Source organism: Nyctereutes procyonoides, unplaced genomic scaffold (assembly GCF_905146905.1).
Source record: "Nyctereutes procyonoides isolate TBG_1078 unplaced genomic scaffold, NYPRO_anot_genome, whole genome shotgun sequence".
NCBI classification, from domain to species: Eukaryota; Metazoa; Chordata; class Mammalia; order Carnivora; family Canidae; genus Nyctereutes; species Nyctereutes procyonoides.
The window spans coordinates 15837990-15863937 of record NW_026575044.1 but is presented as its reverse complement, the minus strand read 5'-3'; the positions used below and the strand labels follow the sequence as shown (position 1 = coordinate 15863937).

Below are 25948 nucleotides of genomic sequence, written 5' to 3'. Positions count from 1 at the left end.
CTAGTATGATACATACAACTATCACTGTGTTCCCTGGCCACTGAAAGTGCCAAAAAACCAAAGAAGATGAGAGACCTAAGAGCAAAGAGACCAAATGTAAGCATCTGGAAACATTTGTGAATGGCTCACTTTGTCTCTCCAGCTATCGTCCAAAACAAAATGTGATTTAAAAAAAAAAAAAGTTCTCCTTAGGGGCACCCAGCTGGCTCTGTTGGTGGACCATATGACTCCTGATCTCAGGGTCATGAATTCGAGCCCCACATTGGATGTGGAGCCTACTTTTTAAAAAAATTTTAATTAAGAAAAAATACTTGCTCCTATTTTCCTATTAATTTAGTGCTAAGAATTGACTTCATTTCCATGAATACCACGGCATTCTTTTGTTGCTGGTATGTCACTTTTCTTCCAAACATCTTTCCTTTGTAGCCTTTCATTTATCATTGTGCTAAGCTTCAAGTTGAACACAAAGGGAAATAGGTGGTGACAGGACAAATATGAATGGAAAAAAGAATTTATTTCATGTTCAAATTGAAAAATTCAACCCTAGAGAAGCTGAGTAATTGAATCAATGCCACAGAGTAAGATCTGGTGGTGACAGTTTTACCCCATAGGATCCCTTCTTGTTTCTGTTCTTGTTTCTGATCTATCAAAGATCCTGTTTGCTGCCCTATGAGCAATGCCTGCTATGGCCTCTCTGTGGCATAAGGGCAGATGCCCACATCGGCCCTGATAAATAAACCCATATAGGGCCAGGGTCAATGTGACCTCTTTTGTCCCATTGTGAAATCTGAGCTGGCTCTGCTGGGCAGTTGAGAGATGAGCGTTTCCCTATTAATACACATATCTACGTGCCAAGTCTTGGACACAAAAGCTAAGAATGTGGCATGGGGGAGGAGATGGAACAAGTGGTAGCAATCTGAACTTGGAGTCCCCTCCCTTTGACCAGGTTCTGAGAAACCTAGTTAAATTCCTGGGTTGAGGGCAAGACAAACATGAGATTTCTCCACATGCCTGAGAACAAATATGTGTACAAGAGTGTGTCCATGTGTGACTATAGATAAGAATGTATGTATCTATGTCTCCGCTCTGTGACTCCACACGTATGTATGTGTCCAAGTGTGTTTGGCTTTAGTGATGTTAACATGGTGCTGTGCATGTGTGGGTTAACCCCTTTCCATCTCTTTAGTACTCACGTCAGCAGCCTTCTTCTCTGCCAGCTCCAGCTTCTCCTGCGCATCTTTCAGGGCCTCAGAGTACTTGTCAAGCTCGTCCTCTGTCCCTTTCAGCTTCTTCTGCATGGCAGCCAGCTCATCTTCCAGCTACAGGAGCCCCAAGAGTCACACACAAGACATACACACAATAGTGCAGGCTCAGATCCTGGGCTCCGAAGCCCTGATGGACCTCTGTACCCAGCCTATGCTAACATGGGTTAGCATTCCTAAAGAGATGTACTTTCTCTCTGTCCACTTCCAGCCAGCTGCCCTAGGAGTCAGGCCTTGCTGTGTGACCCTGGGATCTCCAACCCCAACATAACCAAGCCATGATGGATTTTCATCTTAAGACCCTGGGATGGGAAATATCTTAGGGAATAGATGCCTGTGGCTCAGTTGGTAGAGCATATGACTTTTTTTTTTAAGATTTTATTTATTTATTCATGAGAGACACACACAGAGAGAGAGGCAGAGACACAGGCAGAGGGAGAAGCAAGCTCCACGCAGGAGCCCAATGCGGGACTCGATCCCGGGACCATGGGATCACACCCCGAGCCAAAGGCAGACACTCAACTGCTGAGCTACCCAGGCATCCCTGAGCATGTGACTCTTGATGTCAAGGTTGTAAGTTCGAGCCCCATGTTGGACATAGAGATTACTCTTTTTTAATAGAATCTTAAAAAAAAAATTAAGGGAAAAAAGATGCTACATGCCAAGCTCCCACCTTTTCCTCTAGAAATCAGATCCTCCCAGAACATGATCTGCCCCCATTTAGATCCAGCAGACACACCATGGCTCAGAGGAGGCCACAGGTTTCTCTAAAGTCACATAGGCAGCCTGAGGCAAATATTCTAGATGTCTGCCTATCCAGCGAGCCTGGGGACGAAGAGGGTCGCTCCCACTCATTGCCTTTCCTGTGAGGACTGTCTCCTGTCTCATGGGTTTGCTCACCAGCAGCTGAGGGAACCGATGCCAGAACCCACCTGTTTACTTCTCTCTTCTGCCTGCTTCTGCTCAGCTTCAGCTTGCTCTGCCCGGTCCAGAGCATTCTCTTTGTCCAACTTCAGCATCTGCATCTTTTTCTTGATGGCCTCCATCATGAGCAGTGGCTGTTGGTGAGCTCACCTGTAACACTGGAGAACCAGAGATGAGGGCAAGAAAGGAGGGGCTGCTGCCTGAATGACGAGTTCTCCTAGACTCAAGCCTTTATCTCTGTCCATGGCTCCACCTCTCCTTCCTAATATGGTCTTTCCAGCTCCTTCCATCCCATTATTGTTCTCCCTGGGGAAGCACGGGGTGAGACACTTTGATGGACTGACATCACCAGCAAAGAAAAATTAGGGAACAGCTGAGGCTGATTTTAGACAATGGAAAGTGGGGGCAGGGAGAGGTTCTCCCTGACCCTGAAACTTTCCACTCTCCATACAGCTCTGTGGGTGTTTTAAAAGAACAAGGCACAGGGAGAAGGAGAACACTGACAGGGGGGTCACCTGGGTGCCTCAATGGTTGAGTGTCTGCCTTCTGCTCAGGTCGTGACCCTGGGGTCCTGGGATCAAGTCCCACATCGGGTCCCTGTGGGGAGCCTGCTTCTCCCTCTGCCTGTGTCTCTACCCCTCTCTGTGTGTCTCTCATGAATAAATAAAATCTTAAAAAGAGAGGGAGAGGGAGAGAGAGAGAGAGAGAGAGAGAGAGAGAGAGAGAGAGAGAAGTGTACTTTGGCAATTCCAGATGGGTGGTTCTCATCCAGAGGGTCCCAGTTACCCTTCTGTTTCCCCATTACCCTCACCCTGCTATAATGGATGCTGGTCAGACTCCACTGGTTGACTTTTACCTTTTGATTCCCAGTATTCAGGAACCTTGAGTAATAGTGAAGAGGGAGGTCACTCCTGATCTTTGACAAGTCCCCCAGATCCCCAGATCAAATTACCGTGCTATTTCAAGAGTCTCTAATTGGCAGGGAGACATCATTCCTCCCCCTTAAGAGCCACAGGGATGGAGTGAGCAGTGAAGGTTGGTATCTGGAAGGCCCTCCCAGAGCTTAAAGTGCGGTGAGGGAAAGAAGCAGGGGAGGGTCAGAGTCTTCTGGGTAGGGTCATGCCCTCTGTTTGCCAACAGGGATCTTTAAGTAGAACTTTCATACCCACACTGACCAAGCTCTGCGCTGCTCTCCACTCTCCTAGCTCTCTGTTCCTTCCTTACCCCCACCTGACCTTCCTACTAACACACACTCATCACAATCACATCACCCTCACCATCTCTGTTCTCCCTGGCTTCTTTCCAGGCCATGTCATTCTTCCACTTGGAGCCTCTTACTGACAGGTGGCAATTGATCCCAGTATACCAGCACCATACAATCTGAGAATATGCCTGGGGAGAGAAGGGCACTATTCAAGATGACCAAAGCTATCAGAAAAGAACATGAAGGGTTCCAAGTAGTCACATGTCAAGGATTGATGGCTATCGTTAATATTAAGCCCCAGCAGTGGGGTAACTGAGACACCCACCAGGGCACAGGGTAAAACTGGAGTCCACTCTTAGGAGCTTCCAGTCACTAGAGGTAGATGGGCAGCTAGACCATCAATTGACTCTTGAAGGAAAGCAGAAAAACCACAGCCCCTCACTGCAAGATGAGTGAACAAGGAGGTCCCAGGGATAGGAAGCAATAGTCCATAAGGGTCAGGGCAGTGTTGAATAAGGAGGAAAAACGTACAAGGACAGAAGATGAGAGATCCATCCCTTCTAGTACAAGGGAAAAATACAGAGAGATTCAATACTCAAACTCCAGCCCTCGCACTCCCACACTAGCTCTCCAGCTTAAGATTGATACCCACATACATCGCTGCCACTAGCTTTCCAAAGGAGTCCTGGAAATAAACTGTTCAGTGAGAGCCCCAGAGCCCCAGAGGTTGATGCCAAATTTCCCACTGCTGTAAGAATATGTTCGATATTTAGTTGATTCCTAATTAAACAACCCAATATCAAACATATCACACAGAAGCAGGCAGGAAAGCTTTAGTGGTCATTTGCCTCCCTCCCCTCCAGCCACCAAGCATGGCTAGATGGCAAGCCATATCCTTGGGGAAGGACACTGACCCCTGCTCTTCACCTCCCAAGATAGCTGGCTTTTACTCATCTGCCCTTTGTGCCATCCCTATATCAACTCCTCTCCTACCAGTGCCTGGCCTTTGCTGGATCACGTTAGCCTAAACCAGGAAGCGTACCTGGCAGAGCTCCACATCCGGGCTCCTATCCTTAACAAGGGCTCCCACACAGAGCCTCTCCCCCTCATGTCATGACCACAGTGCTGAGAGCCAGCCTGGCCACCTGCTCCCCTCATCCTCCTTCCCACTGCCTTGAGGCTTTCCGGGGGTTGTGGGCAGGGGGCTTGCACATCCTGATTTACCTTTCCAACAGAACACTTAATCTTCCAGATCACCCCCAGCAGACACTGAGAGCCTTCCAGCTGACCCCCTCCTAGAATCCTCCCACCTCAAGTATGACAGAAAAGTAGCCATGAGAAACTTCCAGAATGCCTGGCTGCTTCCTCCCATCATCTTGTCCCTTCTCACCTTCTCCCCATGTCTTGCAGGCACCCTTAAGGTCACCCTTGGGTGTCCAGAAGAGAAGAGTGGCCTGTCTCATTGGCAGGCTCCAGCCTAGGCTCCAGAGGTTTATGGTCTCCCCTGCCTGGTAGAACAGAATCAGGGGAAGAACCCCTCTGCCAGAAAGAAGCCTTCAGTTCTTAGGGCTCTTCTGGAACATTTTACACCAAGAATTCCTGGCCTGGCTTCTCTAAGAGTCTTCCCTCATGGGATCCAGCCTGGTTCCTTTCTGGGGGATTTTTCTTCTGAAGAGGATCAGATCTGTTGAATGTCATGCGGCAGACAGATGCTTCTCTCCACTGTGGCAGAAAGGAGCCCAAGTTATAGCCGCACAGGGCAGGCAGGGGGCTCGGGTGGAAGTGCAGGGGTGGGAGGAGGGGGCTCTGCTTCAGCCCCAGGCTTGTTCCATGTGTCCTTGTTCCCATTAGTCTGGATTCCCGCCCCCCCCCAACACATCCCCCAACGGCACAGTGCCCTTGATGTAGATCAATAGCTTGTCCGAAGGCCTAGTCAATTCCCGTTCTGTGGCCCCTGCCTTCCAGAGAAGACAGACACAAGGGCATCCAAGCCCAAGGTAGCCCTGTGCTCTTGTCCCCACTCCTTTGTGGCTCCTGCTGGGCCTGCATCAGTTCTGCTTTTGTGGCCACCTTTCTTACCCCAAAGCCCACATTTAGTTCCTTTCTCTGGGAACCTGGACTACCCCGAGGGAGCTAGAGGCTGGGAAAGGACCAGCAGGAGTTGAAGGGATTTGGTGTTTGGGGCACCAGGGGACGGAGGTAGTGAGTGTTGGTGTAGAGGAGACTGAGTCCAGGCATCCCTAGGCAGGAACAGCAAACCTAGAATGAAGGAACGCACAGGGCAGAGAGGCTGGCCTCATGTGAAAGCTTTCTCGCTCTCCGGCAAGTGCCTTCTGTGTAGCCCCTCTGAGCCAGAGATGGGTCAGGCACTAGCCATAGAGGAAGAAGGGGGTGGCTGGGTGTGATGGGGTGAAATAGTTGATGTGATGAGAGCAGACAGCAGACAGAGGGGACTGGGGGAGACGGGCTCCTGAGGGGCCAGCCTGCCAATACCCGAGCCAGCCTAGCACTGACAAGCCCTGGGGACAGAGGCCAAGGTCGGGGAGGCAGAGGGGGCAGGGTGTTCTGTGGATGCCCTGAACTGCGGAAAGGGGAACTAAGGAGATGCCAAGGAGTGTGGTGGGGGGATGGGGAGCAGCCAGGTAGCAGAGAGGAAATAAAGACGGGAAGAAGTATCCCAGGGCAGGAACTCATCACGATGGCTGACCATTCATTGGACATCAGATGCCACCTCTCTACAGAGTGCTTTATTTAATCCCCAGTGAGGGGAGGTGTCATCTCCATTTTATAAACAAGGAACCATGACCCAGAGAGTTAAGGCAGCACACCCCAAGCCACACAGGGCGTAAGTGACGGAGGCCAGATCCGGACCCAGATCTGCTGTGTTCCATGAGACCAAGGCCAGGCCTCCTGGGGGCATGGGAGCTGCAGAGCCGGCTGGGGGTGGATGCTGGGCGCAGATAAAGCCGGGGGCGGGGGGGGGGGGCACAGGCAAGGACGTGAACAGAGGGGTTCGGGCGAGCACGAGCCCCGGCCTCCAGCTGCAGGTCAGATCCCGGCCGAGTCTGCCCACTTTTGTCCCTGGCAACGCGGTTACCTCACCTCCCCTATTTATTTTAGAGAGTGATGGGAAGGTGGAGGGGCAGAGGAAGAGAATCCCAAGCCGACTCCCTGCTGAGGATGCAGGGCTTGATCCAAGGACCCTGACATCATGACTGGACACCCCAGGCGCCCCTCACCTTCCTTCCTTGTCCATGCCCACCTTCCCAATAACCCCACGGCCCCAGGTCTTGTTGGGTACAGGAACTTGGGAGTCATTGACTAAAGACACTTGGGAAACAGGGTGATGGAGGCTGGAGGATGAGCAGATACACAGGGCAGAGAGGCAGGCATGGGATGGAGTGACACCTCAGCACCACCAGGGGTGGCCAGGGTCACAGGGAAATCAGAGAGGGAAGGGGAGGATTCCCACCATTTGTCCAGCACTAGGCTTGCTCTCTGCATACATTATCTCATTTAATTCTCACAATGATCCTGTGAGATGGAAATTATTTCCTCCACTTTCAGAAAAGGAAAGTGAGGCTCAGAGAAGTACCTTATACAAGGTGAGGACAGTTCAGCGATGAAGCTGGACTCTGAACCCACATGACTCCAAAGCCCGTACCCTTCTCTATACCTGCTGCTTCTGTGCCCAGCGGTGGGGTGTGGAGGGAGAAAAGGAGCAGGCTCTGACAAGAACTGCACCCTGGAGGGTGGAGCCAGATGAGGGGCAGGGGCAGGGAGGGGAGGGGAGATGGGAGTTGTGCAGAACATGCACATAGCCCCCTGGAGTGCAGGGGGGTGCCAGGTTAGTATGCAGAGGATGAGTCGCCAATGAGGACACAGACAGCAGGTGAAGGAACAGGGACAGAGGCCTGGTGGTGTCCCTGCACTTTGTTAAAGCTGCACAACGCGGATCCCTCAGGCTTGCCTTGTGGTTTGATGTGAAGTGGATCTCCATAGCCTACAAACATATGTGATCCATCAGTACTTACAATTCTTCAGAATTTGAATGTCCTTAGATGTAACATGCTCTTGGCAGTTCACCATAAATGTCACTGCTTCCCACTTCCCTCCGCCTGCTAGTTTCCCTGCCTCACTGCCCAGGGCACTTCAGTTTGGAGCCCTGTCAATTGGCAAGGGTGGGAAAGGCAGGAATTTGAGTCCAAAAGAGAGATACTTGTCCTGGGTCTCATGACTCCAGACTTCCTGACACCCAAGCACAGGAGCCCTGTGGGTGAACAGCCACACTTAGAGATATTTGCCCAAGAAGACAGAAAGACCAGGGACGCCTGGGTGGCTCAGCAGTTGAGTGTCTGCTTTTGGCTCAGGGCATGATCCCAGGATCCAGAATTGAGTCCCACATTGGGCTCCCTGCAGGGAGCCTGCTTCTCCCTCTATGTCTCTGCCTCTCTCTCTGTGTCTCTTGTGAATAAATAAATAAAATCTTAAAAAAAAAAAAAAAGAAAGACCAGAGGAAATGACATCTGAGCAGCAGTGAGCAAAACCCACGAAGTTGTTTTAAGGTTACAGCTATGAATAAACATTGTCCAAACAAGGAAGATTTAGGGCTGAAGAACAAGCGTATGTCTACAGTCGAGCCTTTGAGAGCCAGCTTTGTCTCAGCTGCCATCAGAGTCTCTCCACATAAAATGCTTTGCCCATCTGACTTAGCTCCTGCTTGTACTGCCGATGCTCCTTTGCAAACAGCTGGTGCAGGGCCGCTTGACGGACCTGGCGGGGAGGGCAGAACACAGTGTCAGGTTTGCTTTCTGCCTGCCCTCGTCCTCACTCTCCCCCTGGTAGCTATCCAGCTTGTGTCCTCTTGTGGATTTGGATTTAGCAGGGACATAGAGCTGGGCAGTAGCAGAGAGGCTGCACCGCCAGAGGGGAAGCCCACCCAATTTTTTCTGCATGGATGAAGCCCCATGTTCAGCAAATAGTTGCTGAGAGCACCAGGAACCATGAGCTCTGCTATGCACCCAGGAAAGAGGGGCTCTAGGAGGCTAGTGAGCAAGGACACTGAATAAGGACGAGTCTGCGCTCTGGGACGTGAGAACGTGCCACCTGCCACTGAATGCAAAGAGCCACTTCATGAAGAAGGTCACATCTCTGGTGTAGTCCTGAAACCCTCAAAGGCAGATGAGATGTGTGAGTAATGGCAGCCACAAAGAGTCTGGGAATCCAGTGGGCATTGGCACAGGGTAATAGTGGATGAGGCTTCAAGTCACCCTTGCTAGAACTCACCATCAGTAGCTGCTTGTTGGCCAGTGCCAACTCCTGTCCCATGGTGTCCTGCATCCTTAGGGTAGCATACAGGTTTCTCCTCTGGCTCAGTGTCATCTGCCACATACAGCGAGTATGTGAATTTCGCCACCTGCCCCAGATACAGAAGTAGGAGCTAGATGGGTTAGTGAGGAATGGAGATATAAACCCTATTGGCGAGGCCACTTTCTTCCCAGAACCTCCATGCCAATGTCAGAAGATGGCAAACTCCTTGAAAGGGTAACTAGAATTAACTTAAAACCCTAGTCTATGTTGAATATGTAGGCCATTTAATCATAACAGCCATGTGTCAGATACCAAATTTTGCATCATACCATGAGAAAACAGTTAGGTAAGGTACCCAAGGTCACTTAATGGCAGACCTGGGTATCAAATCCAGTGTAAGAATTAATACCTTCTGTTATACCATGATTCTCAATCTTAGCTAGACAGATTCTGGAATAATTTGGTAAGGTGCATTTTGTTGTTGTTATTTTAGATTTTATTTTATTTATTATTATTTTTATTATTATTATTATTATTTTTTAGATTTTATTTTTAAGCAATCTCTACACCCAGTATGGGGTTCAAACCCACAACCCCAAGATCAAGAGTTGCATGTTCCACCAACTGAGCCACCCAGGCACAACCAGGTTGCTTTTTTTCTTTTTTAAGATTTTATTTAGAGAGACCAAGCAGGGGGAGGAACAGAGAGAGGAACAAGCAGACTGCACCAAGCAGGGAGCCCAATATGCAGCTTGATCCCAGGACCCTGAGATCACAATCCAAGCTGAAATCAGAAGTCAGCTGCTCAATCGATGGAGCCACCCAGGTGCCCCTAATACAGAAGACGATTATGCATTTCTCTCTCTCTCTCTCTCTCCCTCTCTCTCTCCCTCTCTCACACACACACACATCCTCTGCTCAGATAAATCCTGTTGAAAAATTTTAAAAAACATTTTATTTTTATTTTTTTTTAGAGAGGGGAGAGGGGCAGAGGCAGTGGGAGAGAAAGAATCTTAAGCAGATTCCACATTGAGTGCAGAGCCTGAAGAAGGTCTTGATCTCACTGATGTAGTTTTGGAATGTTGGGAAGGTCCAGAGCCAATGGCCTAGAAAGAATTCTTGAGAAGTCTTTGGTGCAAAATGGTGGTTTTATTAAAGCAGAGGGTGGGCTGGGGGGCAGGGGAAAGACACCAGACCTTGGGCGAAAAAGCTGCTGTGCCCCAGGTTTGTGAGGGGTCAATGATTATAAACATTGGGGTTGGGTGAGGTAAGGAAAAACGGAGGGTTTTTTTTTTTTTTTTTAAGAACTTTCATCTGCTAAAGAAGACTCACAGGATACTGGAGGCCTTACCATTGTCGAAGTTAAGGCTGTTTTTCCCTCTAGGAAAGCATTAACATTAAGACATTTGGGAGCTTCCTTCTGGAAGTGAGGTTATTGATAAAAACGCCTTTTTCTTGTAAATCACTAAGAAAATTGTAAATTTTGTAAATTGAGGGAGACTCTAGTCCTGTAGGATTGTAATCTCTATAAATTAACCATTTGGTTTTCCCTCCCTTAGTGCAGGGCAGCCAGGGAATGTCACACATATCCCACCTGGAAGTTGGGGGGACTGCGGGGTGTCAGCCTATGCTTTGTCCTCAGCTTGCTTTCTGATCTCTCACCATCATGACCCTGAGATCACTGATCCAAGCCAAAATCAGGAGTCGAGTACTTAATCATCTGAGCCCGTAAAGATTTTAAGTCATCTCTACACCAAGCGTGGGGTTGAACTCAGTCCCAAGATTAAGTTATGTGCATGGGATGCCTGGGTGGCTCAGCTGTTGAGCGTCTGCCTTCAGCTCAGGGCATGATCTCAGAATCCTGGGATCAGGTCCCACACCGGGCTCCCTGTGAGGAGCCTGCTTCTCCCTCTGCCTGTGTCTCTGCCTCTCTATCTGTGTCTCTCATGAATAGTTGGATAGAGACTTAAAAAAAAAAAAAAAAAGTTATGTGCTTCACCTACTAAGCCAGTCAGGCGCTCCCGCCCTGTTGAAATTTTTTTAAAAATCAAGTATTCTTTTTACAGATGATAGAAAATTTAACCCATATAGAAATATACTGAGAGTCGCAGTCGTGCTCTCCGAGTTCCTGTCTCCCTGCCCACGCTGCCCAGATGGCCTCCCGCAACTGCCACCCAGCGGCTGCCAACAAAGGAGCCCAGCCCAGAGGGGGTGCTGCCTGGGACCCTGTGAGCAAGAGGCTGCATGAGGAGCTTATGTCCCTCACGGATGTCTGGCAACAAAGGAATTTCTGCCTTCCCTGAATCAGACCTTTTCAAATGGGTGGGGACCATCACAGAACAGCTGGCAATGTGCAGGAGACTGAGGTACAAGCTCTCCTTGGCGTTCCCAAGGGGCTCTCCTTACAAGTCACCCACAGTGAAGTTTTTCACGTTTGCTACCACCCCAATGTGGACACCCAGGGTCACACCTGCCTGGACATCCTGCAGGACAGGTAATCTGCCGTGGGTGACGTTAGGACCATTGCTATCCACTGAGAGCCTTCTGGGAGAAACCAACACTGATAGCCCTATGAGCTCCAGAAAAACCCATGGCCTTTAAGATGTACCTGCAAGAAACCTCAGAGCAGGTCTCCAGCCAAGAACCCTGACTATGGAGTGTCTCTCCTTAAAAAAGCGCTGTCTTTTAATTTTTTCCTTAGATGTTCTGTCCTTTCCTTTATTTCTGCCTGGGATTTTGCTCTCTAAGCTGTGGTATCATCTTTGTTTTGTTTTTTTTTTATTAATTTTTTAAAGATTTTATTTATTTATTCATGATAGACACACACACAGAGAGGCAGAGACATAGGCAGACAGAGAAGCAGGCTCCATGCAAGAAGCCCGATGTGAGACTCGACCCCTTAACTTGGGGATCATGCCCTGAGCCAAAGGCAGATGACCAACCACTGAGCCACCCAGGTGTCCCTGTTTTTTAAACGAAGTCTCTGGTTGAGCAGTTGTAATATATTCAATAAATACACCGTGTTTAAAAAAAAAGGGGGGGGGAGGTGCCTGGGTAGCTTAGTCAGTGAAGCATCTACCTTCAGCTCAGGTCATAATCCCAGGGTTTTAGGATCAAACCTCATGGAGGGCTCCCTGCTCAGCAGGGAGTCTGCTTCTCCCTCTCCCTCTCCCTCTGCTGCTACCCCTGCTTGTGCGAGCTCTCTCAAATACATAAAATCTTCTAAAAAATTTAGAAAAATTTTAAAGAGGGCTGGCTCAGTTGGTGGAGCATGTGGCTCTTGATCTTGGTATCATGAGTTTGAGCCTCATGCTGGTGTAGAGATTACTTAAAATCTTTGGGGTGCCTGGGTGGCTCAGTCGGTTAAGTGTCTAACTCTTGACTTCAGCTCAGGTAGTGATCTCAGGGTTGAAATCCAGCTCCTATCAGGCTCTGTGCTGGGTGTGGAACCTGCTTGGGATTCTCACTCTTCTTCCCCCTCTAACCCTTCCTCTCCCTCCCTCCCTGTCAAATAAATAAAACGTTAACAAAAATAAAATAAAATAATAAAATCTTAAAAAAATATACTAAATGAAAAGTGAAATCTTTCTTCTTCTGTTCCAGTTCTCAACAAAGCTGTATTTGTGTATACTTCCAGAATATTTTACTATCATATACCACTATTATTACCTACCATGAATTCATACATTTACGTAAATACTATTTTCTAACAACTTGAACTTTTTCTTCCAGCACAGAGAATTGCTTCATTCTGTGTAAAAGCTGCCTAGTATTTTTATATCATAATTTAACCAGCTAGATTGTTTCCACTTTTTAGTTTTTTTGGTTTATTTTTTAAAAGTAATCTCTACACCCAACATGGTGCCTGAACTCACAACCCTGAGATCGAGCTGCCTGCTCCACCGATTGTGCCAGCCAGGTGCCCCCTTTTTTACTTTTATAAACAATGGCTGTCTAGAACACTCTTGTGTCTGTACAATCTTGAGTCTTTGCTGGTGTGTGTATATATATATATGGTAAACTTCTAGAAATACAGTTGCCAGTTCCAAGGATGTGTGAATTTTGAGATCTTAAGTTTTGACAGATTTCATCAAAGTGTCTTTGTAAAAAGTCTCCATCAGTCTGGACTCCCATTAAAATTATATGCAGTTGCTCCCTCATATCCTAATTGCTAGCTCTGGGTATAACCACCTGCAAAGCCTCAGAAAACTGGCTTATCCTACCTAATCGCAGACCATCATAGTCAGAATTTTCTAGATTAAGACCTGAGCACATGTCTTTTAAAAAGCTTCATGGTGAAGAAGAGATGACATATAGTCTAGTCTTCTCATTCACTCCCTCACCAAATACTTACTGCAGGGGCGCCCAGGGGGTTCTGTTGGTGAAATGTCTGCCTTCAGCTCAGGTCATGATTCCACAGTCCTGGGATTGAGCCCCATATCGTCGGGCTCCCTGCTCAGTGGCGAGTCTCCCTCTCCCTCTGTCCCTTCCCTGCTCCTGCTCTCTTTCAAGTAAATAAAATCTTTAAAAAAAAAAAATACAGCATACCTATCACATAATTAACAAAGCAAATACTTGCATTCTCCTTAACAAATAAAAGAACAAAAAGTCGACCTGATTTCCCTTCAGAGAATAGGAAGAAAGGGATAATAAAATCACCATGTGGGTAGCAGGACTAGTGGGCACTGGGAGGCTGTCCCTGAAAAGGGCTGCTTCCTGCCCCCACCCCCACTTCCTTCTCAAGGAGCCCCGAACTAGAACGAGGACCAGGATGAGTACAAGGACCAGGATGAGGACGAGGCCGATCTGAGAGGTGGCTGGAAGGGACGTGTCATGAGAGGGTGACAAGGTCAAGAGAACAGGTAAGGGAAGGGGTAGAAGCAGACATTACCTGTCAACCATCTTCTTAAATCCCTGGACCCTTTGAAAACTCTGCAAGAAAAGCGAGTTGCTCATGTCCCTTGATGTCCAGCACCCCGTCCCCAGCACCTTTCCCTGAGGGCACATGGGCTTTTGTTTCTTGACAGAGAATGGCCACTTCCTAGGGAAGTGAGGACAAAAATGCTACTCCTTTCAGAAGGGGTCAGAGAAAACATGCGGAAGGAGCTGGTAGGGAACGACCAGCAGTTACAGCATGGGCCCCTCAGGAAACCGTCTGCTTCTGGTCAGCTAGCCCCCTTCTTCCTCTGCATACCTCTTCTACTTTCATTGTCTTTTCCACAGACATGTTCCCAAGCTGGCAGGACGTGAGACGCGAAACAGGCTCTCCTTTCTGTCCAATGGGTCACCCAGGACTCAGTAGTCATAGTGACACATTCTCCTCCAACAACACATTGAGCCTAGGACTTGATTGGTCACCTGGCCTATTGCCCTGGAGACCTGAGGTGAATCCTGGTTCTCCTGCCTTCTATTAGTGACACAGGCCATTTTAGAAGCAAGGACCATAGTCCCAATTTTAGGACTTTTGTGGGGTCTCTGTATGATCCTAGGTCCAAAGAACACCTGAGTGGCTCAGTCTGTTAAGCATCTGATCCTTAATCAGGATCTCAGGGTCCTGAGATGGAGCCTCCTGTCAGGCTCCACCCTCAGTGGGGTTATCTGCTTCTCTCCCTCTGCCCCTCCCTCTGCTCACACGCATGCACATTCCCAAATAAATAAATCTTTAAAAAGAGAATAACTATAAAAAGATGAATCATGTTTTTAATTACTCATTTTATTAAATAATTTAGAATGTCAGAACCGTAGATTGGTCTGACATTTCTTCACTGTCCCATAAGCACCCCAAGTAAGTGGGGGGATGGGATTAGGATAGGTGCCAACATTCCTTTTTCCATTTATTCAAGACAGTATGGAAAGAAAGCACAAGGGCAAATCCTTGCATGTCAGGGAAGTTGTGTTAATGTTTCCACACATACCAGTTTAAGTGGAGAACCAGACAAACCACTCCACATTGATCTCACGGCCTCACAAGATCTCCCCACTAGTTCGTGTCTGTCTTTCCTGCCAATCACCTCTAAGAGAGCTCAAACCCAAATGGTCCTCATTCAGCTGTGCATGAAGGGGTAGACATGGAAGACACCAAGCCCCACCACCCCAACTCTCACTCAGGATTATTTATAGTCTGGAAAATGGAAAAAAAAGGGCAAATGAACTATAATCAAAACCAAGTGAGGATTTTTAAGGAAGCATTAATGGAACATTAAGAAAAACATCTGAATTCAACTCCAGGAAAAAGTACTACCAAAGGAAAATAAAGTCCTGACTCTCTGAAACTAACTGTAAGAACAGGCTGAAGAACGATTCTCTAGGAATGAACCCTAAAAGTGCTGGACACGGTGGCACTTCAGCTGACCTGGGCCCACAAGCCAGATGACCCGAGGCCACTGGCCCTGCCAGCAGCAGCAGCGTCCATCAGGCAGTCACAGTGTACTTTCCAGTGTGTTATAGTTGTCCTTAAAACTTTTCAACTCCAGGAAGTGCTTGGCACGTTTACTCTTCTGACTGGAGGGGAGGTATGTCACCTGGATGGTTGTCGGGGAGACTTCAGGAGACTGGGTTAGATCTTTGGCTGCCGACTGGTGCTGTCTCTGAGAGCTCCCGCTTCGTGCTTTGACCCTGGAGAATATAGAGAGGGCAGGTCGAGGACAGAACAAGGACTAGCACAAGAATACAATTCAAAGCTTGTCCATTCTACATAAACGTAGCTATAGCCACAACTGATCCCATCCCATCTAAAAACTAGTTACTAAAATCCCATCCGATAGCTTGGAAGTAACAGAGAAACCAATTTTCCCACTGAGTCCCTGCCTCAACATTTTTTTTTTTTAAGATTTTATTTATTTATAGAGACAGAGAGAGAGAGAGAGAGGGGCAGAGACACAGGGAGAGAGAGAAGCAGGCTCCATGCAGGGAACCCAACGTGGGACTCAATCCCGGGTCTCCAGGATCACACCCGGGGCTGCAGGCGGCGCTAAACCCATGCTCAACATTTGCCCATGGCTCAACATTTTCTTCCTCTCACTATAAAGAAAACTTTAGGGCAGCCCGGGTGGCTCAGAGGTTTAGCACTGCCTTCAGTCCAGGGCCTGATCCTGGAGACCCGGATTGAGTCCCACATCAGGCTCCTTGCATGAAGTCTGCTTCTCCCTCTGTCTGTGTCTCTGCCGCTCTCTGTGTCTCTTATTAATAAATAAAATCTTAAAAAAAAAGTTATTTAAAGAAAACTTTAAGTTCTGCCGATTCCTCTAATGCATGTATGCCACTAATATATTCCCAATCCAAAAACAGTCCTTTGAAAACTCAACACCAAAAAATAAGAACAGGAGCAGCTACTGAGTACTTAGGACATGTTAGGATATTAAATTTGTTTTACCAACATCTAATTTACTGATATCCCAGTATCTCTAAATGGTGGTAACATCCCCATTTTCCAGGTTAGGAAACGGCCTGAGGTCACAAAGCTATCAAGTGACAGGGTTGGGGTGCAAATCTAAGTTTTCCAGATTTCAGCACCTATCCTCTTCACTAGACTCACTGAAAATTTCTAGAAACCAGCAATCAAGGACTGAATTTTTTTTTTAAAGTTTATTTATTAAAGTGATCTTTATACCTACCATGGGGCTTGAACTCACAACTCCAAGATCAAGAATCATGTGCTCGGGGTGCTTGGGTGGCAGTCAAGACTCTTGGTTTTGGCTCAGGTCATGATCTCAGGGTCCTGGGATACACCCCCCTTTGGGCTCCATGCTCAGCAGGGAGTCGGCTTGAGATTCCCTCCCTTTGCCCCTCCCACTCGTACTGTTTTTCTCTTTCAAATAAATCTTAAAACAAAACAAAACCCCAAAAAAGGAGTCACATGTTCTTCCAACTGGGCCAGCCAGGTACCACTTTTTATTTTTTAAGCTCTAAGCCCAAGGTGGGGCTTGAACTCATGGTTCCAAGATGACAAGTTGCATGCTCTACCAACTGAGCCTGCCAGGAACCCCAAGGACTGAATAAAACAAAAAACAAACAAAAGACAGACTTATTTATTTGAGAGAAAAAGAGAAAAGAGAATGTGCACACATACAGGGGTGAAGAGCAGAGCGAGATGGAGAATCTCAAGCAAACTCCTTGCTAAGTGCAGAGCCTGACGCCTCATGGGACTCAATCTCCTGACCTGACCCAAAAACAAGAGTCGAACACTTACATTACTGAGCCACCCATGCGCACCCCCACGCCCAGGACTGAATTTTCAACAAAACTGTGGTAAAATACACACATTTACTACCTTAACCAGTTTTATTTTTATTTTTTTTCCTTAATCAGTTTTAAATTTTTACAGTTCAGCAGCATTAAATACATTCATTGGCTGTGCAGTCATCCCCACCATCCGTCTCCAGAGCTCTTCTCATGCGGCAAAACTGAAGCTCTGTTCCCATTAAACCCTAACCCTCCAGCTCCTGGCATCCACCATCTTCTTCCTGTCCTTATGAATTCGATAAATCTAGGGACCCCAGATGAGTAGAAGCAGAAGGTACTCAAACAGGCTCCTTTGAGTGACTTCCGGACTAAACCCCCTTCCTCATCCTCTCCCCTGCTCACTTTTACTCCTGTTTTGAGCAGTTTTTACTGGACCTTTAGCTTTTGGAACAAGGCAGTTTCTTTTTAAGGGCATAGATAAGAAAGGATAGATATACTCCTCTTTTGGGAAAGAGCCATATTCAACAGAGCAGAAAACAGAGGTGGTTCTTTTCAAGGCTGGTAACTAACTTTATTCTACATTGGTTTTCCCTTCCCACCCTTTTGAAATTTGCATAAACACCACCACGAAGCTACTGTTAGTGCACATTTAAAACTATGCCAGATGTGGGACGTCTGGGTGGCTCAGGGGTGGAGTGTCTGCCTTCAGCTCAGGGCGTGATCCAGTGTCCTGGGATTGAGTCCCATATCAGGCTCCCCACAGGGGACCTGCTTCTCTCTCTGCCTGTGTCTCTGCCTCTCTCTGTGTCTCTCTCTCTCTCTCTCTCTTTTTTTTTTAAAGATTTTATTTATTCATGAGAGACACAGAGAGAGGTAGGCGGGGGCAGAGACACAGGCAGAGGGAGAAGCAGGCTCCATGCAGGGAGCCCGACACGGGACTTAATCCTGGGTCTCTAGGATCAGACCTTGGACTGAAGGTGGTGCTAAACTGCTGAGCCACCCGGGCTGCCCACTCTGTGTCTCTCTTGAATAAATAAAACCTTAAAAAAAATAAAACTATGCCAGACAAAAGTCGTGAATCCTGTAACACACACTCAACAGCTGATACTACTACAGTGATGCCCTTAGTTTCTGACAGGGTTCCCAATGCTGTTTAAGTGCTAATAAAAATAGATGGCACTGAGCTGTTACTTTTATCAGACCAAGACATTAAAAAAGATGACACTGGAACCCTAGAAGAGAAGGAATCTCTATACTGAAAAACTTTATTCCCTTTATTGGTATAAATGTTACACCAATTCTGACAGTTCACTATTTTACTGAGCTAGTCCAAAAAAACAAAACCACAAAAACAGGAGAAGGCACTAGAGTAGGAGAGGCTTCCCCTTCTCTAAGCTTGTAGAGAAGCACATACTCTCAGCTGTGAGGGAGAGGCAGGATCTGCCAGCTCATCATGGTGATTTTGTTACCACTGCTTAGGAAGGGCACCTCGCTGGGGGTGGGGGGCATAGCAGCACTCTCCAACCAGCCCCTCCGACATAGTCTCCGCCACACTTACACGGTGGCAAGCTCACTCAGGGCCTCCTGGTAGCGCAGGTACTCACTCTGGCCAAAGACCTGAGGAAAGATGAAGGAAGAGTGAGACCCCCTCAGGTTGCGGTATCCCTTTAGGTCCCTGAAGGAAAAAGTGGCCATCCCTCTTACCCCTGTCCCGTAGCGGGCTGTTTCATAGCCATCCAGCAAGGTATCAATGAGGGCTTTGCGTACACCCTTAAAAGGAGTACTAGTGTTCCGAAGATCTAGCAGGTAGGAGCGGAAATTCTTGCCCATTAAGGAACGGGGATGCCTGCCTTCAGCGTGAAATGGTATCTCTGTGGGGATAATAGATAATGATAACCCTTCCCCCATTTATTAGTCTTCCTAGTTATCACCCACGTCAAGATATGGGTCCAATGAGTGAATTAGAGGAAAATTCTAATAGAATGAAGACCAGACTCACAGAGCTATATCTGAGTGGTCATTTGGTGGTGACAACACAGCTATAACCTACACCAAAGGTACACAACAGTGTCTCTAATTCACCCTCCTACTCGCTCATCCTGGCTCTATAATATAAACCATGTTTTTTACGGGGAGCCCAGGTGGCTCAGCGGTTTAGTGCTGCCTTCATTCAGCCCAGGGCCTGCTCCTGGAGACCCGGGATCAAGTCCCACATCGGGCTCCCTGCATGGAGCCTGCTTCTCCCTCTGCCCATGTCTCTGCCTCCCTCTCTCCCTGTTTATTTATTTATAAGATTTTATTTATTTATTCATAAGAAACAGAGAAAGAGAGAGAGGGCAGCAGAGACACAGGCAGAGGGAGAAGCAGACTCCAGGCAGGGACTCGATCCCAGGTCTCCAGGATCAAGCCCTGGGCTGAATGAAGGTGGCACTGAACCGCTGAGCCACCTGGGCTGCCCTCTCCCTCTCTGTGTCTCTCATGAATAAATAAGTAAAATCTTTAAAAAACAAACAAAAAACCCCACAACAACCCCCCCTCCCAAAACCATGTTTTAGCAGAGATGAAGCATATTTGACAATGGTCATAGAATAAAAAAAACCCTAATAACCATTTATCTTGGTCTTACTGAAAAAGCAGAGATCACCTTTTTTTGGTGGAAAAACAAGCAAATCACCACCATCCAGTTCATGAAACAAAACAAGGGCAGCCCGGGTGGCTGAGCGGTTTAGCACCGCCTTCAGCCCAGGGTCTGATCCTGGAGACTCGGGATTGAGTCCCACATCAGGCTTCCTGCATGGAGCCTGTTTCTCCCTCTGCCTGTGTCTCTGCCTCTCTGTGGGTCTCCCATGAATAAATAAATAAAATCTTAAAAAAAAAAAACAAAAAACCAAGTTCACTTACTGAAGAAATAACGTGCCTCCATCATTTCCTTAGACAAAATAATAACCTAGTACTCTCAAACTCTAGGAAATTCCTCCTAGCCAATGATGTACAGAAAGGACAAATTTTAGTATCTATAAAGTGGGTTCCTCCCTCTTCCCCAGGTGGGCTTTCAGAATTCTATCCTGTTGGATAACCCTTACCAGAGGCACGGATGGCATCCAGAGCTTTCATCCTGTATAGATAGTTGTAGCAATCTGTTAAGAAAGAGACTGGTCATAGATATAACCCTCAGAAGACTTCCCAAACTCCAGCAAGCTAATAAGTTGCCTCCCCGTATCTGAAATATACCCAGCAATAGAGGAACCACAGGTGCAGGTATTGCTAGCAGCTATGCTAACAGCTCGGAGACCAAAGGAATTCTGAACTTGTGGGAATCCTCACTGAAGCATCCTCCAAGGGCATGCCACATACTCTGATTTCCCTGGGTTTCCAGCTGTAGCAGTCTTGCATCACCATCTGCAAGGAGCTGAGGTTCATACTTGATATCTTGAACCCTGGATAGCCGGATATCAATCTCCTCTTTCAAGTCCTGTTCACACAGAGAAAACAACATACAACCATTTACTTTATACTCTGCTTTCCATCAACCTGGAAATGGGGCCAAGCAAGTGAACAACTAAGACAAAGGAAGCAGAAAAATAAAAATGCTCATCTGGCTGATAAAATTGCCAGGTAAGACTAAAAAATTTAAGGCTGGAATTAGGTTCTCTAAAAACTTTTCTAAACTGTACATTCCTTTTAATTTTTTTTAATTTTTTAAAGATTTTATTTATTTATTCATGGAAGACACAGAGAGAGAGAGACAGAGACACAGGCAGAGAGTAGCAGACTCCACGCAGGGAACCTGACTTGGGCCTTGATCCTGGGTCTCCAAGATCATCACATCCTGGGCTGAAGGCGGCACTAAACCGCTGAGCCACCGGGGCTGCCCCTAAACTGTACATTCCTAAGCTAGATGTTTTAACCTGCTAGGGCAGCCCGGGGGCTCAGCGGTTTAGCACCGCCTTCAGCCCAGGGCATGATCCTGGAGACCGGGGATTGAGTCCCACGTCCCACTCCCTATATGGAGCCTGCCTCTCTCTCTCTCTGAGTCTCTCATGAATAAACAAAAATCTTAAAAAAAAAAAACAAAGCCGTAAAAGGGACACCTGGGTGACTCAGCAGTTGGGTGCTGGCCTGCAATTCAGGTTGTGATCCTGGGATCCAGGATCGAGTCCCATATCGGGCTCCCTGCTAGGAGCCTGCTTCTCTATCTGCCTGTCTCTGCCTCTCTCAGTCTGTCTCTCATGAATAAACAAATACATCTTTAAAAAATATATATCCATAAGAAAGCCTATATAGGGACGCCTGGGTGGCTCAGGGGTTGAGCACGTGCCTTCTGCTCAGAGTGTGATCCCGGGGGGCCTGGAATAGAGTGCCCCATCGGGCTCCCCACAGGGAACCTGCCTCTCTCATGAATAAAAGAAATCTTAAAAAAAAAAAAAAAGCAAGCCTGTACATAATATATAATACCATAGGGGCCATTCTACCTGATGGACCACAGAACTTCTTAAGGCTTTCTCTAGAGTCTATTAATCCTTTAAAACATTTTTTTCTGATTTTATTTATTTATTCATGAGAGACACAGAAAGAGGTAGAGACATAGGCAGAGGGAGAAGCTGGCTCCCTCTGGGGAGCCTGATGGGGGACTCGATTCTGATTCCCGGAATCCAGGATCACACCCTGAGCCCAAGGCAGACAATCGCTGAGCCACCCAGACGTCCCTAAAGTTTATCAATCCTTTATTTATTTAAAAGATTTTATTTATTTATTCATGAGAGAGACACACAGAGAGAGAGATATGCAGAGACACAGGCAGAGGGAGAAGCAGGCTCTATGCAGGGAGCCCGACGTGGGACTCCATCCCGGGTCTCCAGGACCAGGCCCTGGGCTGAATGAAGGCAGCACTAAACCGCTGAGCCACCTGGGCTGCCCTCAATCCTTTTAAATAGGTAATTTACACCCATGGCTTAAAATTCCAAAAAAGTACTAAAGCCACCCCTCACTTACCCACAACCACTGTTAATAGTTCCAAGTTCATGTCTCTTAAGAGCCTCAGCAGATTTTCTTCTTTTACATTTATTTACTTAAAATTTTTTTAAGATTTTATTTTAGAGTAAGTGACTGCACGCACAAGCAAGCACAAGCAGCAGGTAGAGGAAGCAGCAGGATCCCCGCTGAGCAGGGAGACAAGGCACTCAATCCCAGGACCCTAGGATCAATGACCCAAGCCAAAGGCAGACATTTAACTAAGCCATCCAGGCGCCCCATATTTAAGTAGACTCTACATTCAGCATACAGCCCAATGCAGGGCTTGAACTCAGAACTTGAGATGGAGACCTAAGCTTGTGATAACTGACTGAGCTCCCCAGGTGCTTCTTGTTACTTTTTAGAAACTTTTAGAAACTTCCACTGTGAAATATATCAAGTGTGGAATACTTGTTACCTACATTTTAAGGAACTGAAAAATCATTAAGATGAACATCTATAACCACTATCCTGTTTATGAACATGTTACCAATGACTCTGAAGCCTTGAGTGCCTATCCCTGACTGAATGCAACTTCCAACCTTAATTTGTCAAAAATCTCACTTTTCTTTACTATTTTATCACATTACCAACCTAAACTAGATGTTTAGCTTTGTCTGGTTTTGAACTTCGCACAAATGGAAAAATATGTTTTGAATTCCTCTACAATTGTCTTTTAAAATTTTAAACACTTTATATTGAGGTTGAACTTATAGGAGATAAAATACATCCAACTTGGGTTGATGACTTTTGACAAATGAATACACCCATTCAACCACCACTACAGCCAAGATATAGAACACTTCCATCATCCCAAAACGTTCTACACGTCTCTGCAGTCAACCTCTCCTTCCCTGCTTCAGGCAACATTATGTACTATTGAGATAGTCGTCTATTGTAGAATTTCATAAAAAAGGAATGGAACAAAATGGTAGTTTTTTTATGAATGGCCTCCTGTTTTTTTTTTTTTTTCCACTCAGTATGTTTTTGAGGTTTACTCACGTTTGTGGCTTTTTTCATTCAAAAACAGTTTAGTGGGGATGCCTGGGTGGCTCAGGGGTTGAGTGTCTGCCTTTGCCTTTGCCTCAGGGCGTGTGTGATCCCAAGGTCCTAGGATTAAGTCGCATATCAGGCTCCCCACAGGGAACCTGCTTCTCCCTCTGCCTGTGTCTCTGCCTGTCTCTCTCTCAATGAGTAAATAAAATCATAAAAAAAGTTTAATGTTTATATATTTGTTGCTTAGCTTATTCTTGTAGTATTCTAGAATATAAATACATTACAATAAATATGCTCAACTAGACATTTGGACTAAATTTTTATTTTTTTTTAATTTTTATTTATTTATGATAGTCACAGAGAGAGAGAGAGAGAGAAAGGCAGAGACACAGACAGAGGGAGAAGCAGGCTCCATGCACCAGGAGCCTGACGTGGGATTCGATCCCGGGTCTCCAGGATCGCGCCCTGGGCCAAAGGCAGGCGCCAAACCACTGCGCCACCCAGGGATCCCCTGGACTAAATTTCTTCTTGAAATATCACAATCACTGAAACACTCATACATGTCTTTTGGTACAATATTAGCAAAAATTAATTTCTCTTAAGGTAAAAGTAGAATTGCTGCATTACAGATTAGGTACATGTGTTATCTTACTAGATCATGCCCAATTATTTTCCAAAGTAGTTTTACTTATTTGCATTTCCACCAGCAATAAATGAGAATCTAGATGAGAGAATTCTTTAAAGTAGAGGGAATCTTATCTCATGTAGTCCAGAGAGCTCCTAAATAAACTTTGCCTGGATCATGATGTGCTGGAAGCCAGCCCTAAATCCCTCTTATAGAGCAGTTGGCATCTGGAGAACTGAGGGAATGTGGAAGAAGCTCTGTTGAGGGTTTAGGCCACAACACGTTAAGGTTTCCATGAAATACCTTAGCAAAGAACAAAAAGAGGAGGATTAACAGCACCGGTTGATGAAAGGACACTGATCTAGGAGTTGAGGGAATTATGTACTAGCTTTAATTCTCCCAGTAGCCTGTTTTGTGACTCAAAAATTACTGGGTATCTGTTAGATATAGGCAGGGGCCTGCATTCTTTTTTTTTTTTTTTAAGATTTTATTTATTTATTTATTTATTTATTTATTTATTTATTTATTTATTTATTTATTTATTTATTTATGAGAAACAGAGAAGAAGAGACACAGGCAGAGGGAGAAACAGACTCCATGCAGGGAGCCCGACATGGGACTCCATCCCAGGTCCCCAGGATCACTGCCTGGGCCGAAGGCAGCGCCAAACCGCTGAGCCACCCAGGCTGCCCCAGGGGCCTGCATTCTTGAAGCTTACAGTCTAGTGGAAGCTGGGCATTAAACAAATTGACACACTCAAATTTGTGATAAATTAGTATCTAAAAAAATATCAGGATAGTATGAAAAAAATTAAGAGCACCTACTTAAAAATAAGCAATAAGTATTCTTCTTTGGAGAGAAATCACATCTGAGCTGAGATCTAAAGGGCAAAATCAGCTAGCGAGAGCGAGGAAGGAGATCACTAGGGCACAGCAAGGCACGTGTAGCTGGAGCCCAGCTAGACCTCTGGTAAGTAGGGAGCACCGCACTCAAGGGCTGGGGCCTCGCGTGCCTGTCGGACGGCAGAAAGCTACATACATGCAGGATTCGGCAGACATTTGGGAGAGAGAAAATTCCGCCTGTATTTAAACGCTGAGAGGAAACCAGTTACCTGAGGAGAAACCGCAGACAAAAGACCACTCGCGGTCTGCACGTCCTGCGGCTTCCTCAGGTTCCTGTCACAGGAATGGGGGACTTGGACCTTCAGGAGAACCCTTGTATCCGGGCTAACAACCCCCCAACCCATCCCATAGCGAAACCTGAGCAGGAAACACGACGCTCAACGCCGAACTGTCAGCACAGAGCCGACAACATTAATCCGAGTCTTTCACTCCGCGAATGCGGATGGCGCCGGGCAGGAGCGCTAACCCCGCGAGTTAGCCTTCCCTCTCCTCCCCTCCCCGCTCTCTCCAACCCCGAGAGCGCCCGGGCCACTGACAAGCACAGCGCGACAGACTCATCCTCAAGGCAAAACACATCCCGTCCTGCGCCCCCCTGGGCCCTCCTGCGCCTGCAGAACCAGGCCCCTCTCGCGCCTGCAGGACCTACCTTGGGGGCATTGTGTCCCACAGGGACATGAGGTCCCCTTCGGGATTTCATTGCAAAGCGCATGATTTGTCTCTTCACAAAAATAAATAGCAGAACAAACACCTGTGCAAAAAGTGAGACAAGTACGGAATCTTTAATAACAAGTCGATAAAACAAAACAGAACAAAACAAAACACGCCTCCGTTTTAAATGCCCAGATGCGGCTCTCACGGGTGCTTCGGGGACAAAGTGGGGTGGCAGGCTGCGGGGGTCGGGCTAGGCTCCGGGGGTCGGGTCCGGGGCAGGGCTCACGGCCCGGCGGGGGGCGGGGCGGCCGAGGCCGTGGCTTAGGTCCCCGGGTCTGGGAGGAGTCCAGGCCCAGAGAAGGTGCAGGAGAGTGGGTGGAGGTTGAAGACCAGGTCTCTCTTGGGTCAGAAGCGACGGCAGAAAGGGGTGGGGGAATCTCCTCACCAGGCTCCCGTAGGCCATCACCAGCACGACATTCACGCCGGACAGCCAGTTACTGCTGGACGCCATGACCTCCCCACCCCGCGCACAACTGCTCCAGGTCTCCCCGCCGCCTCGCTTCGTCAGCCTGGGCTCCGCCGAGGCACTGGCGCCGGGGCTCCCCAAAGCCCCTTGGCCATTTCCTCACAGAGAAAATCCAAGGCTGACCCGGCCTGAAAACATGGCGGACGACGGCCGAGGAAAGAAGAACGTCGCCTTCCCGCTCCCCTCAGCACGTGACCTAGACCCGCACCGGCCCCGCGAGCGGCGCGCGCCGAGGCGCCGAGCAACGCCAGGAACAGGAAACGGAGGCCGCCGTGCGTCACACGGCAGAGGCGAGGCGAACGCGCGGAGCCGCACCACAGCGGCTCCTGGCCAGGTGGCGCGCGCACGCTTGCGTGC

General features: G+C 47.5%; 3 protein-coding genes and 1 pseudogene across 9 annotated transcripts in view; 1 reads left to right on the top strand and 3 right to left on the bottom strand.

Moving 5' to 3' along the window:
* The window catches only part of TPM3 (tropomyosin 3), a 28244-nt gene extending 25867 nt beyond the window's left edge, over nt 1-2377 (bottom strand). For all 7 annotated transcript variants that reach the window (XM_055323783.1, XM_055323784.1, XM_055323782.1 and 4 more), the window contains exons 1-2: nt 2195-2377; nt 1194-1319 (exon numbers count right to left, since the gene is read on the bottom strand). In XM_055323783.1, coding sequence (XP_055179758.1) covers nt 1194-1319; nt 2195-2311 — 243 coding nt within the window. In that variant the 5' untranslated portion in view covers nt 2312-2377. The remainder of the gene's footprint in view (nt 1-1193; nt 1320-2194) is intronic.
* Nucleotides 2378-7915: 5538 nt separating this feature from the next.
* On the bottom strand, nt 7916-13629 carry CFAP141 (cilia and flagella associated protein 141). The gene is made up of 3 exons (XM_055324126.1): nt 13592-13629; nt 8677-8806; nt 7916-8163 (listed from the first exon to the last, which is right to left on the bottom strand). Exons 1-3 carry the CDS (start codon nt 13600-13602, stop codon nt 8062-8064), a joined length of 243 nt encoding a protein of 80 aa, XP_055180101.1. The 5' UTR covers nt 13603-13629; the 3' UTR covers nt 7916-8061.
* On the top strand, nt 9386-14829 carry LOC129508879 (ubiquitin-conjugating enzyme E2 C-like; annotated as a pseudogene).
* CUNH1orf43 (chromosome unknown C1orf43 homolog) lies at nt 14393-25944 on the bottom strand. The gene is made up of 7 exons (XM_055324125.1): nt 25511-25944; nt 25061-25162; nt 20236-20353; nt 19965-20018; nt 18586-18752; nt 18440-18498; nt 14393-15315 (listed from the first exon to the last, which is right to left on the bottom strand). Exons 1-7 carry the CDS (start codon nt 25574-25576, stop codon nt 15120-15122), a joined length of 762 nt encoding a protein of 253 aa, XP_055180100.1. The 5' UTR covers nt 25577-25944; the 3' UTR covers nt 14393-15119.
* Between the last annotated feature and the right edge of the window lie 4 nt (nt 25945-25948).

What these genes read in the sequence shown, in the direction of transcription:
- CUNH1orf43 (XM_055324125.1), bottom strand. Translation starts at nt 25,576, where the DNA reads ATGGCGTCCAGCAGTAACTGGCTGTCCGGCGTGAATGTCGTGCTGGTG. An exon ending in TGGGACACAATGCCCCCAAG is followed by an intron (nt 20,354 to 25,060) that starts GTAGGTCCTGCA and finishes CTGTGTGAACAG; the next exon opens with GACTTGAAAGAGGAGATTGA. An exon ending in GGAAACCCAGGGAAATCAGA is followed by an intron (nt 20,019 to 20,235) that starts GTATGTGGCATG and finishes CTTTCTTAACAG; the next exon opens with ATTGCTACAACTATCTATAC.
- CFAP141 (XM_055324126.1), bottom strand. An exon ending in CCAACAAGCAGCTACTGATG is followed by an intron (nt 8,164 to 8,676) that starts GTGAGTTCTAGC and finishes CCTCCCCGCCAG; the next exon opens with GTCCGTCAAGCGGCCCTGCA.